Raw genomic sequence first — 17,185 nt, forward strand, 5'->3', positions numbered from 1 at the left:
GTAGTTTCTGCAGGCTGTAGTTGCTACGGCTGTAGTTGCTGCAGGCTGTAGTTGCTGCAGGCTGTAGTTGCTACGGCTGTAGTGCTACTGCTGTAGTGTTATGACTGTAGCTGCTGCAGGCTGTAGCTGCTGCAGGCTGTAGTTTCTACAGGCTGTAGTTTCTACAGGCTGTAGTTGCTGCAGGCTGTAGCTCGAGGTGCCGTAGCCCTATGGCCATGTTACTTGTCAACTGAAACTCCCCCCCCCCCCCCACGGTGCATCGCTACATCAGGCGCATGCAGTGTGGACGGGTGGATTTACAAACATCTGCATCACAGCAAGATGACCTTGGCCCACCCGAGTCAATCCACTGACGAGCCCCCCCCCCCATGCCCACCCCACACTGTGTTGGTCGTAAACCCAGACTGACCAGCGTGGTGAAGTATGGTCAAACAACTTCTATCTGAGGCCTCTTCCTTCACCGGTTTGGGGCCGCATGGCTGTGAATGGTGCACCACGGACCATCGTCATTCTCATCCTCCTCATCCTCCTCATCCTCCTCCCCCTCCTTTTCATCGTCGTCACCCTTCTCCAACTCATCGTCCTCGTCAGACGCCGACTAGTCCTTGTCGACGACACCGTCATCCTCGTTGTCCTCCGAGTCTTCCCCGACCTCCTCCGCGCCGCGCCTCCTGTACTGGTACGAGAAGTCGAGCTTCTGCTCGCCGCCGCTGCCGCTGCTGCTGCTGCAGACCGCACGTCGTACAGGGGGTGCGCGGAAGATAGGTGGGGATGGATGGGGAGTCGACGGGGGGGGGGATAGATGGAGAGGTGGGGGATGAGCAGGGATGGACGGAGGTGGACGGGAGGTGAGCGGAAATGGACGGGGTCAGACGGGGAGGTGGGGGGGCATGAGCGGGGCTGGATGAGGAGGGTGGGGGATGAAGCGGGCCTGGACGGAGATGCACGGTAGATGGGTGTGTGGCTTTGTGGGTGGGGAGCCAAGTGGGCTGTGGGTGGGGTACCTCTCTGCGTCCCGCCGGAGTGCGCGCTCCGGCTTGTGCTCGCGTCCCCGCCGCCGCTGCCTCAGGGACCCGCCGACCCTGCGGCTCAGCTCCTCGTCGCTCGAGTCCCTGCGGCGCGCCCCGGCGGAGCCACCGGAGCGCCACGGAACGCGAGCTCGAGTGCCGTCGTCGTAAAAAAATCACGGCTTTACATTTTCTCTCTCTCACGTTTTTACTCCGATCGTGTCGCCGGAAGCCGCGTCGGCGCTGACGGAGCGTTCGTCCGGAACGCTCGGGGAGCGGAGCGGGCGGGTCGCTCCCCCCCCAACGTGAGAATGGCAACACGAGAAGCGGATATCGCGGAACTGCTTCCGAGACCCCTTCTAAGTGATTACGGTCCAAATGAAATGTTTTAGATCGAAGACCCATTTCTTTAGAACCGCTTTTTGTGTTTAGTTTATTCTCCTTCCACCGCACGGTTGGCACCGTGCGTGCTAACCTCCGATTAGCGCGTACGGTGCGAAAGAAGTTCAATGTACATACACACGCATCACGTTAACAAGGAGAGCTGCTCACATGACTTGGCTGAGGTCGGAGAGGTCACCGTAGTCCGCGGGGCTCATGCACAGTGTGCACTGCTTTAGCTTCTCCATGCAGCCGCAGCAGTAATATCCTGATGTGTGGGCGGCGGGGGGGGGTCGTGGGGTGGCAGTGGGAAGGGTAAGCGATGAGACTTTTAAAAAAGAAAAATTCTCCAACTTTGTTATCAACGCTGCTGTCCCAGCAGACGCAGGAAAATGAAAACTGACTTTGCACTGCTGCTCCTAACTCTTAATTCTTAACTCTACACCCTTGCCCTAACCCTAATTTCTAAATACAAACTCTACACCCTTGCCCTAAAGCCTCATCCTAACCACCAACCCGACGTGAAATACTACATTTCTTGAGCTGAGAGCTAAACGAGCAGCAATGGGCAGGGGACCACTAATGGGAAGGCGCGAACCCTGAATGAACGCCTGCGATTGGAGGCACATTTTTGCGTCCAATCGCACCGTCGGATTTCCGATGGTCGTTGCCCGCACCCCGACTTGCCCATGCATCCGGGCACGACGCAGTACTTGAAGGAAGAGCCGGAGTGCCTGGTGGCCGGGCACGCGCACGCCATGCAGTGCTTCTCGTAGATGCCCAGGAGGTTGACGATCGGCATCAAGCACGTGAAGCTGCAAAGAAAAGGCAAATTTTTGACAACGACCACCCCACGACGCGCTCCCGCCACGTTGCGGTCCGGCTCGTTATCTGGCGGCCAGACGCTCGCTAAATGCAGTTGGCCAAACGTCCCAGGAACCGTCCTGGTATTGGGGCAACACCTCAAGGCTCCACACGGATGGGTTCAAGAATCCACAGCTGTACCGACATCTACTGGCCACGTCATGGTCCCGGCCTACAGCGCTTGCTAGGCCCCGCAGAGTTGTCCATCCCATCCGAGTCCTCACCAGCCTCAGCTGAGCTTCCCAGGGTGATTTGGTCGTAGGAGTCTCGAGTACCTCCGACTCATCTTCTTGGTTCTTTCGGTAAAGTCACGTAGAAGGGAAACAGACGCTGTCTCCCCGACAGACCTGGTCTTCACCTGAGGACGGCTGCTTGCGTTGTGGCCGAAACGTCGTGAGAATTATTTTATTATGTTTTATTTTTATTATTTTATTACTTCCCTCCTACGTGACTTTACCGAAAGAACCAAGAAGATGAATCCCTGCAGTCACGAAAGCTTTAAATCGAAATTATATCATGTTTTATTTTTATTATTTTATTACTTCCCTTCTACGTGACTTTACCGAAAGAACCAAGAAGATGAATCCCTCCAGTCACGAAAGCTTTAAATCGAAATTTTATCATGTTTTATTTTTATTATTTTATTACTTCCCTTCTACGTGACTTTACCAAAAGAACCAAGAAGATGAATCCCTGCAGTCACGAAAGCTTTAAATCGAAATTTTATTATGTTTTATTTTTATTATTTTATTACTTCCCTTCTACGTGACTTTACCGAAAGAACCAAGAAGATGAATCCCTACAGTCACGAAAGCTTTAAATCGAAATTTTATCATGTTTTATTTTTTATTATTTTATTACTTCCCTCCTACGTGACTTTACCGAAAGAACCAAGAAGATGAATCCCTGCAGTCACGAAAGCTTTAAATCGAAATTTTATCATGTTTTATTTTTATTATTTTATTACTTCCCTTCTACGTGACTTTACCGAAAGAACCAAGAAGATGAATCCCTCCAGTCACGAAAGCTTTAAATCGAAATTTTATCATGTTTTATTTTTATTATTTTATTACTTCCCTTCTACGTGACTTTACCGAAAGAACCAAGAAGATGAATCCCTGCAGTCACGAAAGCTTTAAATCGAAATTTTATTATGTTTTATTTTTATTATTTTATTACTTCCCTTCTACGTGACTTTACCGAAAGAACCAAGAAGATGAATCCCTGCAGTCACGAAAGCTTTAAATCGAAATTTTATCATGTTTTATTTTTATTATTTTATTACTTCCCTCCTACGTGACTTTACCGAAAGAACCAAGAAGATGAATCCCTGCAGTCACGAAAGCTTTAAATCGAAATTTTATCATGTTTTATTTTTATTATTTTATTACTTCCCTCCTACGTGACTTTACTGAAAGAACCAAGAAGATGAATCCCTCCAGTCACGAAAGCTTTAAATCGAAATTTTATCATGTTTTATTTTTATTATTTTATTACTTCCCTCCTACGTGACTTTACCGAAAGAACCAAGAAGATGAATCCCTCCAGTCACGAAAGCTTTAAATCGAAATTTTATCATGTTTTATTTTTATTATTTTATTACTTCCCTTCTACGTGACTTTACCGAAAGAACCAAGAAGATGAATCCCTCCAGTCACGAAGGCTTTAAATCGAAATTTTATCATGTTTTATTTTTATTATTTTATTACTTCCCTTCTACGTGACTTTACCGAAAGAACCAAGAAGATGAATCCCTGCAGTCACGAAAGCTTTAAATCGAAATTTTATTATGTTTTATTTTTATTATTTTATTACTTCCCTCTTACGTGACTTTACCGAAAGAACCAAGAAGATGAATCCCTGCAGTCACGAAAGCTTTAAATCGAAATTTTATTATGTTTTATTTTTATTATTTTATTATTTCCCTCCTACGTGACTTTACCGAAAGAACCAAGAAGATGAATCCCTGCAGTCACGAAAGCTTTACATCGAAATTTTACCTCCGACTCGCTCGCTGCGGCTCTGACATCGGAGCCGTGAGCCATGTCTATACGTGGAGGGGGGGGGGGTGGGAGGGAGGGGGGGAGGGCGGCACGAGAGTGGTGACGCCATGCCAACCGTGAGGCCAGGATGAGCAGGAAGCCGGAGTGACTGCCGTCCTTGGCGTTCTTCCGGATTGCCCTCCACATGGACTTGAGCTGGCCGGGCCGGCGGCACAAGATCTTGTTGTAGAGGAACAGGACGCGTTCCTGCGGGGTTCAACGGAACTAACTGTATGCGACGTGCACTTGTACAGATCTACTGCGGGTGTAATCAGGGATTCAGTTCTCGCTGAATGTTTTACCGGCTCGCTGGACTCATGGTCACCGGCCACATTTAGGGGTATAATTGATGAGGTGTGCCGCCCGCGGACGTAATTTCCAGGTCGTTGACCGATTTTTCGGCGCCAGTGAAGACGTGCACAATCCCTCGCTCTTCTCTCTCTCTCTGTGGCCGAGTGCCACTCCTTAAATCGGGCAACCCACAATGCACCGCGGCACGGCCACTTACTCGCTCCCTGACGGGGTAGTAGTTGGAGCAGACGAGGCGGCGCAGGCGCATTCCGTACACCTGGAACAAGGTCACGAATAATGCCAGCCCAAACATGGCGCCTACACAAAGACAAACACCCCCGTGTAGCCTTAAGAGACTGTTGGGGAAAGTGCTGACAGCGAGCAGCTATGAAGGCCGGCACGGCACACGAAGGAGCTGGGTGACCAGCACCACACCCGGCCAACTTTGTCTCCCTAGTGACGATGTTAACACACCGCACGAGGTAGTCATTTGAGGAGGTTGGTCTGTAATAAGTAACGTCGCACCAAAAAGAGGGGAGGCCCAAGACCGGTTTAGATAATCGTCACTGGTGTTGACCATGAGTGTGATTGCTGGGTTCATAGCGCAGCACGCTACCACACTGCCACACGTTGGAATTCTCTACCATCATCTGCGACCGTCTGGAACGCTCTACCTTCTGATATTAGGAATCCACTGGAGTTGTGCACTTCTAAATCTATAATGAAAACGTATTTATTTAGAACTGGTTTTTGTGTTAAGTTTGTTGTCCTGCCCACTCACCTCTGATTAGTACGGTTGGCTATGTTACGATGCGAAAGAACTTCTACATAGATACCCTATCCACCCCTCAGCCTCTCACCGATGTGGAAGATTCTTGCCACGGGGAGGTAGCTGGGGCTGGGCGCGCACTTCTTGGTGATCACCTGGAACTGGCCATCCTGCAGCGTGTCGAAGGCTTCCGCCAGCACGCTGAAGATGTTGGCCATGATCCCGTCGCCCTCCACCTTCAGCTTCATCTTCACGGGGGCTGCGCCACGCACGCAACGCACGCAACGCACGCACGCACACAAACACGTCGCAGACAGAGCCGCTACGCGGGTGAAGCCGACTTTTGCGCAAGTCGTCTTTTCATCGTTATCATTGCTGACACGCCGGTTGATTCGTCTCCGACCGAGTCTTCGTGAATGTGCCCGATCACGGTAAGATATCGGACGATAAGCAGAGTTCAGCCTGACGAGTACGCGGATGGGAGGCATGCCTGGGCATGGTCGGTGTTGCAGGCCTGGGCTTTGGTCGTGGCCAGGAGGTGATAATACAGCATTGGATTCTCAAATATGGCCTTCAGTGCAATCCCCACATATGTACGCATTTTCTCCGGGTGCTCTGGATTCCTCCCACAAAGCCAAACGCTTTCCCTGCACCTCCGATTAGCACGGTTGGCTACGTACGGTGCGAAATAAGCTCAGCATGCGTACGTACGCAATCGTTACTGGCCAAATATCCTAATGCAGGACCCTCCTGAAAAGAGTTCGAAGCCTCAATGTAGGCTTCAATTTGATCGACGAGTCGGCATGTGGCATGGCACGGCGTGGCATCAACGCGCGGCGGAGCGTATACACGTATGTTGAATTTCTTTCGCGCACCGCACGTGCTCAACCATCGAAGGTGCCCTCATCATCGCAGCGGTGGATCGACACAAGCGCCGCGTGCGAGCACGCGCAGGCGACGATCGGCCGCGCCCGGGCTGCGTGATGTGATGTTGCGCGACGCGGCGTGACGAGCAGCGCTGAGGCTCACCCTGGGCGAACACCTCGACGGAGAGGAACTCGGCGACGGTGTTCAGGATGCCGTAGACGCCGTGGTCGAGGCAGATGAAGAAGACGGCGTAGAAGAAGCAGCCGAGCCACTCCACGAAGTTGCTGCCGAAGATCTCCTTCTCCTCCAGCGACATGTACGGCGACCCTGCGGCGATTCGCGTGCGCAGAGCCCGCAGAGGCAAAGGTCCCCCCCTCTATATTCTTAGGTTTTTTTCGGTAAAGTCACGTAGGTAAAATTTAAAATTTATAAAAGTTAAATAAAAATAAAATAAAAATCACGACGTTTCTGAGGCAACACAAGCTTCCGTCTTCAGGTGGAACCGTCACAGCACGATAGCTGTATCAAGTGAGAGAAATTCCAAGAAAACAGTCCTTGTATATATACTGGTTGAGGGTGGGAGGAGCCAAGGCAGGCCCTAGATATTATTATTGTGAGGTACGGTGCGGCTGAAGCACGCTGTTAGGAATGAGCCTTCGTTGTGTAGACTGGTTGAACTCGGAGGTTCCAAGAGTTGGGGCACAATGCTGTTCGCAAGCAACTGTCGAGACCGGCACGGCGCACAAGGGCGAGGTTTGGCCAGAACCACATACCGCGCCCGGCCACCTTCGTCTTCCCAGCGATGATGTTCGAATACCGCTCGGTGCTGATGTCAGCCGCGGCCGGGGGATCGAAACTCTGGCTACTGGGTTTGCAGCACAGTGCGGCAAACACCGCGCCACCACTCCCCAGACATACACAGACACGCTCGCCACATCGTGGTAACGGGGTCGGTGATGGTGTGACGATGAAATTGTCGACGCTGTCAGCGATGCCGGCGATGGCGGTGCGACGGTGACGGTGATGGTGTTGTAATTGCGATGTGACGATGTTGTCAAGCAATGTGGCAGCATTGGCCAGGGTGGAGATCACAGCGGTGGTCGTTGCTGCTGTGGTCACAAGCGACCGTCGCTGGCGATGGTGGTGCTGCACGTGTGTGTGTGTGTGCGTGTGTGCCTGTGCGCGTGTGTGTGCGCGTGTGTGTGCGTGTGTGTGCGTGTGCCTGTGCACGTGTGTGTGTGTACGCGCGCGTGTGTGCCTGTGCGCATGTGCGCGTGTGCGCGTGTGTGTGTGCGTGTGTGTGCGTGTGTGCGCGTGTGTGTGTGTGCGCGTGTGTGTGCGTGTGTGTGTGTGCATGTGTGTGTGTGTGTGCATGTGTGTGTGTGCGCGTGTGTGTGCGTGTGTGTGTGTGTGCGTGTGCCTGTGCGTGTGTGCACATACGCGGCGTGATGTAGCGCGACGCCTCCCCGCGGTTCAGCGGCAGCAGCGACTCCTGGCCGAGGCGCGTGCGGATCAGGTCGACGCGCACGAACCGCTCCGTGATGTACACGTTGTCGAAGTCGTCGCAGTACAGGAAGTTGTGTCGGTAGTACAGGCACCTGCCGGCCAGTCGCTCACTCAGTCAGTCGCTCCGCGTCCCTTATTCAACCAATGAGTGAGGAGGCACAGAGAATTAAATCTTTCTTCGGAGGGGGGTGGGGGGCGGTGGTGGTGGTTGGTGGAACCGGTGGGGGGGGGGGGGGAGCGCCCGGGCGCTCACCTTGCGAAGAGGTAGACGACGGCGACGAAGGCGACGTCGGTGAAGAGCGCGATGACGTAGTCCAGGTACACGGTGCGGCGGCTCACCTCGGCCATGATGCTGCGCGCGATCTGCGGCGCCGACGCGGAGGCCCCGCGGTCCATGCTGAACTTGTGGTGCACCGACAAGTTGAAGGCGAACTGGTTCTTCATCTCGTCGAGCTTCCTCCCGATCGCTGCCCCCAGAGGGGCACGGGAAGCAGCGGCAAGTCATTCATACAGAGCTTCATGTGGTGGAGCGTCGACTTTGAATGCAAACCGCCTTCGATCCAAATCGCCCGGCGTTGTGCCAGATGGCGCCATATCTCGTCAGATCCCGGAGGCTAAGCGGCGTTGAGCCTGGATAGTGCTCGGATGGGCAGGCCGCGGGGTCAATAAACCCCCCCGGGGGCCGACAGCAGATTGAGAAAGGACAATAACTCAAGCTTTAATCTAGATTTGAAGTTTTATGCTTTGTGATAATATGCTGAGGCTGTGTTAAGGTGGCAGAAGTGGCCAAAACTACCACACACAAACGATACAAAAAGAAACAACGATGACAACTTAAACGGCACATTTAACAACTTGGCCCCCGAACGAGGCTGCGCACGTGCGTGCAAAAAACGTGAATGGCACTTACAGTCGGACACTTTCTCTTGGATGAAATTCTGAATTTTTTGAGGCACGAGGCAAAACACCTTCCCCACTGGGCAGCGGAGAGAGAGGACGAGACAAGATGAGGGAGACAACAACTTCCCCATCGCCACCACTCTCGCCACCACCAGCGTCAATCGTCAACCACCGAAACACCACCCAGCATCACCCGCCATCAACAATCGCCCGCTGCCACTGCTCACCGCCGTCGCCACCACTATTAACATCGCCACCATTCCAAACCACCAACTACCACCATTCCCATAACCAAAGACAAAGATTCCGCTGTGTAGCCTTAACAGACTGTTTGGGCAAGTGCTGTTTGCGAGCACCTATGAAGGCCGGAACGGCACACGAGGATGTGGGTGGCCAACACCACGCCAGGCCACCTTAGTCTCCCGAGTGGCCATGTTTACACACCGCACCGGGTACTCATACTTAATTTGGAGCTTTCGTGACTGCAGGAATTACTCTTTGGATCTTTCGGTAAAGTCACGTATAAAGAGAAAATAATGAATTAAATACTAGCATACGACTTTTCGATTGCAACACAAGCAATCATCATCAGGTCTAAATGAAATAGAAACACAAATCTAGGATACTTAGAAATGTAATACAACAGAGAGTCGGATAACATAACAGTCAACACCCTACGTAATCAACCGGGTACTCAGTTGAGGCTGAGTCGACCTAGACGGGGGGGGGGGGGAGGGGGCCCAGGACCGGGTTCAGATAATCGTCACTGGCGTTGGCCGTGAATGAAACTCGGGTCGCCGGGTTCGTCGCCACCAACCGCACGCCACCATCACCTGCCGTCCATCACCAGAGCTCCGCTCCCTCCCCCCATACCCCCCGCTCACCTTTGACAATCTCGCACACCCACTTGACGCTGTTGACGATCCCGCACACCCAGTTGACGATCCAGTGCAGCTCCTCCTTGCATTTCCTGTAGCCGTCGTCCAAGCCGGCCAAGCATTTCTGGTAGGGGTCGTCGAAGATCTTGTTGCAGTTTTCACCGACGTTCATCAGCCAGTCGACGGCATTGCAGATGGACGTCCCTGCAAAAGGGGAGAGGAGCACAAGAATGAGTGAAGCTTCCAAACGTCTGGCCATATCAGTGCCTACCTTGTTACAGACCAATTCAGACCTTATTGGTCACCCCGTTCATCCTACAAAGTCCCATCACAAGGGAGAAACACAAATGGACAAAAAGATTTTGCCCCTATTGAAACAGCTGTACGGCGTATGGACCTGAAAACTCAATATCACTGTACAAGAATACGGGTAAACCGTATGGGTTGACAACTGTGTGCGTGCGATGTGGCCGTGTGCGCAGCACTCGCTCACAGACGAACATGACCCCCTCCTTGATCGCCGTGAAAATTCTCCCCACTTCGCTCGACAGAGATTTCAGTTTGCCCGACACCGTCTCGATCTGGTCGATCATCCCTGCGGGGGAACAGGAGAAATGGTCACAGAGCTGTGCACACACACGCACACACACGCACACACGCACACACACAGGCCCACAGACTGTTGGGGCAAGTGCTGTTAGCGAGCACCTATTAAGGCCTGCACGGCACACGAAGAGGTGGGTGGCCAGCACCACTCACAGACACCTGTGTTTCTCTAGTGGCAATGTTTTTACACACCGCACCAGGTACTCATTTGAGGCTGAGTCGACCTAGGGGGAGGCCCAGGACCTGTTGGCCGTGAGCGGGAATCGAACTCGGGATTCCAGGTTCGTAGCGCAGCGCACTAACCGCGACGCTACTGCTCCTCCTATGCAACACAAAGCACACACATACACACGCCTGTGCAACACAAAGCACACACATACACACGCCTATGCAACACAATCCCCCTTACAGAATGTTGGGGCAAGTGCTGTCAGCGAGCACCTATGAAGGCCGCCACGGCACACGAGGGGAGGCCCAGGTCCGGTTCAGATAATCGTCACTGGTGAGCGGGAATCGAACTCTGGTCGATAACCGCTACACTACACAAACATGCACGCACACGTGTCTACGCAACTCACACGCGCCGGTCTGGATGCATGAGCACGCGCGCACGTGTACAGAAACACACAAGCGCACGTACACACAAAACGATGGGTATGCACATCTTGCATAAAACGCATGCGAACTTACACGCGTAAAAACACACACATTCATAAATACAGGTGTGTGTGTGTGTGTTTCAGATTGAGGTGTGGGTTACAGTTGTGTGTGTGTGTGTGTTACAGGTTGCTGTGAAGATTGCGGGGAACGGTAGTGTAGCGGTTAGCGCTACGCTGTGCTACGAACCCGGCAACCCAAGTTAGATTCCCGCTCACGACCAACACCCAGTGACGATTATTTCAACCGGTCCTGGACCTCCTCTAGGTCGACTCAGCCTCGAAATGAGTACCTGATGCGGTGTGTAATTATCGACCCTAGGGAGACAAAGGCGGTCGGGCGTGATGCTGCCCACCCACCCCCTCGTGTGCCGTACCGGGCCTTCTTGGTGCCCGCTAACAGTCTGTGTCAAAGGCTACACGGCGGGACGCTTTGTGTTTGTGTTGTGAGCGGCTCTGACAATCTCTGGAATCGATCTCAGGAGCTTCAAAACCGGACGAGAAGCTCCCTCTCCTGGGCACGCGGCCGTGCGGCGGTCACTCATCATTCGCCCGTGCGCGCGTGTCGTGGGCTTCAGCGCAGGTCCCTAGCAGCACTTGCGGGTGCCGTCGCGTGCGCCGCCGGCCGGGAGACGCGGCGGGGTGGTGCCACCCACCCAAGAGCGGTGTGGCCGCCCTGCGGATCATCTCCCTGGTCTGGTTGGTGGCCATCTCGGCCCCGCAGGCCATGGAGGTGGCGAACGCTTGGAAGTTGTTCTTGATGTTCTGCGCGGGGCCCCTGGCCACCGTGAGCATCGCCATGGAGATGACGGCGATTCGGCCCTCCTCTGCGACGACACGGAGTGACGGGTGCGACATCGTTCAAGGTGTTAAAGCGCGTGGTGACGGCTCCTTAACGGCTCTTATCGTTATGAGACCTCCTTTACGAGTGGCAAAATATAGTAGTAGGTTTTTACCCTTTAAACTGGTACCTTTATACAAGGCATCATGTTTGATTGTTTGATTGGTCCACACCCGAGACAGCTGTCTCGGGTGTGGATCAATCAACTTCAAGGACAGTGCATATCATTACCATTATCAGAGTTGTTTCTTTTTGTTTGCATTTTGACTGCTTGTGTTGCGGTTATTGCAAACATGATGCCTTGTATAAAGGTGTCAGTTTTGTACCAGTTTAAAGGGTAAAAACCTACTACTACTATGGCTCTTATCGTGTTCAGTTTGTCTTGCTTGGGGGGGGGGGGCACAAGAGAACCCTCCAAGACCTTTGCGACTGAGCACGCTAAAAAGAAGAGGTAAGGCAGCATGAGGATGACGAGTTTCTTCATTCCTGTTGCACTATGCCCCCCCCCCGCCCGCCGCACCACCCCGTACCGTTCCCGTTCCGTCGTATCGTGCACCGGTGCCCACTTTAATGAGGGGGGGCGATATTGGCAGGTGAAGTGAAGATCGGTCGACCGAAGCTCGCGCACTTACTGGAGAAGAGGTAGGGCAGCATGAGGATGACGAGTTTCTTCATTCCTGTTGCTCTATGCCCCCCCCGCCCGCCGCACCACCCCGTACCGTTCCCGTTCCGTCGTATCGTGCACCGGTGCCCACTTTAATGAGGGGGGGGCGATATTGGCAGGTGAAGTGAAGATCGGTCGACCGAAGCTCGCGCACTTACTGGAGAAGAGGTAGGGCAGCATGAGGATGAAGGCGGCGCGCACCGTTAACGAGAAGGCCATGCCCAGCGACAGGAAGGAGACGACCACGGCGGTGACGTAGGTGCACGTGGTGATGTCGTAGCCAAAGTCGAAGGTGATCGTGTAGAAGAAGAAGACGCCGATGATGAGCCCGAGGAGGAAGGCGCACACGCTGTGGATGACCATCCACAGCAGCGACTGCATGCCCCCCCGCCCGCTGCGCTTCTTCTTTGTCAGCCAGGTCCTCTGTGCAAAACGAGGAGGGTTAGCGGCGCAGTCTTCATCAACGTGGAGCCTATAAAGAGCAACGTGGAACCTGCAGTGGAGCCGCAGTGTAACCACCGTGGAGCTCGGAGAGAGCACGGTGGAACCACATTAGAGCCACAATGGGGCCCATATTAATCACCATGTAGCCGCATGGAAACCCGTATATAGTACAGCGGAGCCTCAATAGAGCCACAGCGGAGCCTCAATAGAGCCACAGCGGAGCCTCAATAGAGCCCCAATGGGGCCCATGTATAGCGCCATGGAGCCGCTAGGGAGCCATCATACAGCCACCACAATGAGGCCAAAGAGAGCTATCATGGCATTATCACGGAGCCATTATGGAACCACAGTGAATCTACCACATCGCTAAACTATGGAGCCACCAAAGTGTAACAATGGGACCACAATGGTCCCTCCCTCGAGCCACAATGGACCCTCTATAGAGCCACAATGGAGCCATAACAGCAGCACGAAAGTGCCCATATAACGCGACATCGATGGAGCCTAGGCAGTGCCGGATTATCCTAGTAGCGCAAGTAGCTACATACGCTACGGGCCCCGCACTTTCAAGGGCCCTGCGCTAAATGCGTTCAAGTTATCAATTCCGGTTCAATGATTCTGCACTAGCTCTATTACTATAGTACTATACCGCCTTCAACTTTTATGAACGACTGAGTGTTTAAGGTTCACGATTTGTCGCATTATCTGACCGTATAGCAAGTGCAAAAATACAATTACTTTACTGCGCGAGTTAGAAATGTACGTGTTTTAATATTTACGTGTTTTGGTTTTATTCAGGGCCCCTTCATATAACAACATATGCCTCGGGCCCCGCACTATCTGAATCCGGCACTGAGCCCAGAGGCATGTGGCTTCAGCAGCCCCGTCACCTTGATGCGGTCGGCCCTGGCGCAGTCCATCGTCTCGCACACACGGCAGCAGCAGCAGCAGCAGTCGAGGCAGCCATCCCAGAGGGTGAAGTTCTCGGCCAGGTGGGGGAAGCAGAGGGTGCGGACCCAGCGCAGGGGCCCGAAGCTCAGGATCACCTTGAGGGCCCCAACAGAGAGCCACCCACAAAACAACAGACAAACATCCCCCGTATATCGATAATAGCGGGGGAGAGAAGTGTGTTTGTTAGATCGCGTACATATGTGTCGTTAAACCCGCCACCACCCGGCACAGCCAATGAACGAGGCTTGTACAGCACACCGGTGTGTCGGAGAGCCACATTTGATGAGGCTGGTTGCAATTACTGGCGAAACGTCGCACTCGAATTGTAAATGTTTTTTGCTTTACTCTCCGACACACCGGTGGTGCTGTACTAGAGGAGTAGTGTGAGCAACCACGAGAGGGCATACAGAGGAAGGTGCGAGCGAGTTGACAGCGGAGGATGACGTCATGTCACGGGTGCTGTAAGGGGGTACCTTCGAGAACAAAGGCGGGGCCGAGTTAGGGGGAGGAGCCGCCCAAGGGGTACTTAAAGGGGGACCCCGTGACGAGGGCGTGGTCGTTGTGGGAGCTCGGGGCAAGGATCGGCTGCAGGAGGTCTCTCACGCTCGTCGCCGGACGGTGTTGGCTGAACCCCCGTCCGGGGCAGACGAGTGGGAGAGCCGAGGGGACAATAGCCGAGAGCGGGGCTCCAAGTATTCAGTGAGGATCGGCTGAGAGAGAGAGAGCGGGTTCTTCTCTCCTCGTTTCCGGGCGGTGTTGGATGAGCCCCCGCCCCGGCACCGAGACAGCCCAAGGGATAGCCGAGGGTAGGACGACACGGTGTTCGGGGGTCCAGGGTAAGGACCAAGAATAGAGAGCACCTACCCCTGGTGTGAGCTTGAGTGCTGAATGTAAGTGTTTAATAAACGGCAACAGCCCTCATAGTAAATTCTGTCTCCGCGTGGTTCTATAATACAACACTAGTAACGAATTGGCACGTTTTGTGTACGTTTGCATAATTATTTGTCGCGAAAGCCAACTCGTTAAAACCCCCCCCCCCCACGTATAGCCTGAACAGACTGTTGGTGCAAGTGCTGTTAGCGAGTAGCAACCCTTGAAGGGCCGCCACTGTGGCACACGAGGGGGTGGGTGGCCAGCGACCACGCCCGGCCGCCTTTGTCTCCCCAGTGTCGATATTTACACACCGCACCAGGTACTCATTTTGAGGCTGAGTCGACCTAGGGGAGGCCCAGCACCGATTCAGATCATCGTCACTTGGTGTTGGCCGTGAGCGGGAATCGAACTTGGGTCGCCGGCTCCGTAGCGCAGCTACACAAACAGAGCCGGTTCGAACCAAACGGCCGCCTTGGGTAATAACGACAACAAGGGTACACAGCATGACAGCTGCGTGGTAATCCAGGACGACGACGACTACTACTCTGGTACACAATGACAAAACAAATAAGAATAACCCTGACCCTGTCTGTTCAAGATGTTTCAAACATCAAATTGATACCCTTTTGCAACGCATTTCTCAAACCCCCCCCCCCCCTCCTCGTCACACATCGTCACAAATGTCTGAACCCCCCCCCCCCACCCTAGGTGCGTGACGTCATTTATGGACGGCCCCTTTTGGCAATAAAACAGGTGTTAAGATGTTTAAACACCAAATTGATACCCTTTTGCAAGGCGTCAAGTCTGCATTAAACACACGTACTCGTTGCCGGAAAGGGTCAGACTGATTTTTATTTTTTTAAAGTATAATTTTGATACTGGCAAGAATAGCCCACAAGATACTAGAGGACGCACAACGACCTTGCTGGTATCGTCAAGGAGGAGAAACGCAACTCCGCTCATCCTCGCTACAGCAGCGTCTGTTGGCTAAGCCATGGAACGGTCACCGTGGCCGTCTGGAACGTTCTCTCCATTCCGATATTAGGAAGCCACTGGAGCTCAGCACTTTTAAATCTACATCGATAAAGTCTTTGTTCAGACCTGCCATTTGTGTTCAATTGTACTTCCCCCGCACCTCCGTATAGCACGCTTGGGGGCCGTCCATAAATGACGTCACGCGATATTGGACGATTTTTGACCCCACCCCCCTCGTCACACGGCGTCACAAAAAGTCAGACCTCCCTCGAATATGACGTCACAAAGCTCAACCATATTTCTATTTTGAAAATAAAACATGCTTCAAATCGCTTTAAACTATTGTCATTGTAGTGCGTATTTAATGTGGCACTGCACTCTGATGTTGTAGGAGAAAACGCGTATAAAAAAGGAGGCGTTGGAAAACTTAAATTTGGCATAAAATTAACTTGAAAATGACCTCGAGTGAAAAACTCACTTCTCTACAACCGCTTTTTTGCGTTGAGTTGTGTCGTCCTCCCCCCCCCACCACCCCACCACCCCACCGCAGCCTCCCCACGACCACGGTTGGCTACGTACGGCGCGAAAGAAGTTCGGCTCGTAGGGATCGCCCCTTGGACACGTGGCAAGACCTCGCGAGCGAGAGACGGCGGGTTGCGGTGGGAGCCACCGGCATCTATCCAGCAGTGGAGCGATCATGACCAGCGATGACGGCGGTGACGAGGGCTGCGCGTGTGCGCTCACCTGAGCCACGCAGGTGAAGAAGTCCACGACTGGCTCGACCACGGCCCTGAGGATGACGTTGGTTACCCTCCTGCCGCACAGACACTCCATGCAGCCCGCCACCTTCAGCGCCGCCGAAGCCATGGCCGTGGGCTACGTGTGGCGGTGGTGGTGGTGTTGTGTGTGGCTTGCTGTGTGTGTTGTTGTGTGTGTGGCTTGCTGTGTGTTGCTGTATGTGTGTAGCTGTGTGTGTGTTGCTGTGTGTGTTGCTGTGTGTGTGTTGCTGTGTGTGTGTTGCTGTGTGTGTTACTGTGTGTGTAGCTGTGTGTGTTGTTGTGTGTGTTGCTGTGTGTGTGTGTAGCTGTGTGTGTTGTTGTGTGTGTTGCTGTGTGTGTTGTTATGTGTGTGGCTTGCTGGGTGTTGCTGTGTGTGTGTAGCTGTGTGTATGTAGCTGTGTGTGTAGCTGTGTGTGTTGCTGTGTGTGTGTTGCTGTGTGTGTAGCTGTGTATAGAACACTGTATGTACAGTATATAGTACTGTATGTACAGTATATAGTACTGTAGCTACAGTATCAACGCGTTGTTGCGTCCTGCCGTGCGCCCAGACGACCCCGACCCTTTAAACGGCTTCAGCGGCAGTCGGTTGACTCGGGACGCTTCGTCCGCACCTCACGTGACCCAAACGCACGTGGCCCACCTCACGTGGCCCACCTCACGTGGCCCACCGCACGTGGCCCACCGCACGTGGCCCACCGCACGTGGCCCAAACGCACGTGGCCCAACGCACGTGGCCCAACCGCTTCAATCACAAACACACAAAACCACGACAATTCACGTTGGGGAGGGACCCAAGACGCACATTTCGTTGGACAACGACGACGACGACGTTCGAGACTTGTAGGGCGTCTTCGAATTTGCGGTGATCGTTATCGACGGTGGTGTAGGGAG

At 53.3% G+C, this 17,185-nt stretch overlaps 1 protein-coding gene across 1 annotated transcript; it reads right to left on the reverse strand.

Annotated features, from left to right (window-relative positions):
- Positions 1 to 598: 598 nt before the first annotated feature.
- DCST2 (DC-STAMP domain containing 2) lies at positions 599 to 16,382 on the reverse strand. The gene is made up of 17 exons (XM_078880275.1): positions 16,260 to 16,382; positions 13,607 to 13,762; positions 12,431 to 12,695; positions 11,424 to 11,594; positions 9,999 to 10,100; positions 9,512 to 9,709; positions 8,638 to 8,703; positions 7,981 to 8,194; positions 7,662 to 7,819; positions 6,384 to 6,548; positions 5,446 to 5,613; positions 4,803 to 4,903; positions 4,371 to 4,501; positions 2,076 to 2,203; positions 1,560 to 1,656; positions 966 to 1,112; positions 599 to 725 (listed from the first exon to the last, which is right to left on the reverse strand). The coding sequence occupies exons 1-17, from the start codon at positions 16,380 to 16,382 to the stop codon at positions 599 to 601; spliced, it is 2,517 nt and encodes an 838-aa protein (XP_078736401.1).
- Between the last annotated feature and the right edge of the window lie 803 nt (positions 16,383 to 17,185).

The sequence above is a fragment of the Lampetra fluviatilis genome, chromosome 3, assembly GCF_964198595.1.
Source record: "Lampetra fluviatilis chromosome 3, kcLamFluv1.1, whole genome shotgun sequence".
In the NCBI taxonomy this organism is placed as follows: domain Eukaryota; kingdom Metazoa; phylum Chordata; class Hyperoartia; order Petromyzontiformes; family Petromyzontidae; genus Lampetra; species Lampetra fluviatilis.

Bases quoted from the DNA above. Each gene is read 5' to 3' on its own strand.
- DCST2 (XM_078880275.1), bottom strand. From the start codon at position 16,382: ATGGCTTCGGCGGCGCTGAAGGTGGCGGGCTGCATGGAGTGTCTGTGC. The intron at 10,101-11,423 runs GTGGGTGGCACC...GTTCCCCCGCAG, and splicing joins GGCGGCCACACCGCTCTTGG to GGATGATCGACCAGATCGAG. The intron at 6,549-7,661 runs GTATGTGCACAC...GAATCGCCGCAG, and splicing joins GTCGCGCTACATCACGCCGC to GGTCGCCGTACATGTCGCTG.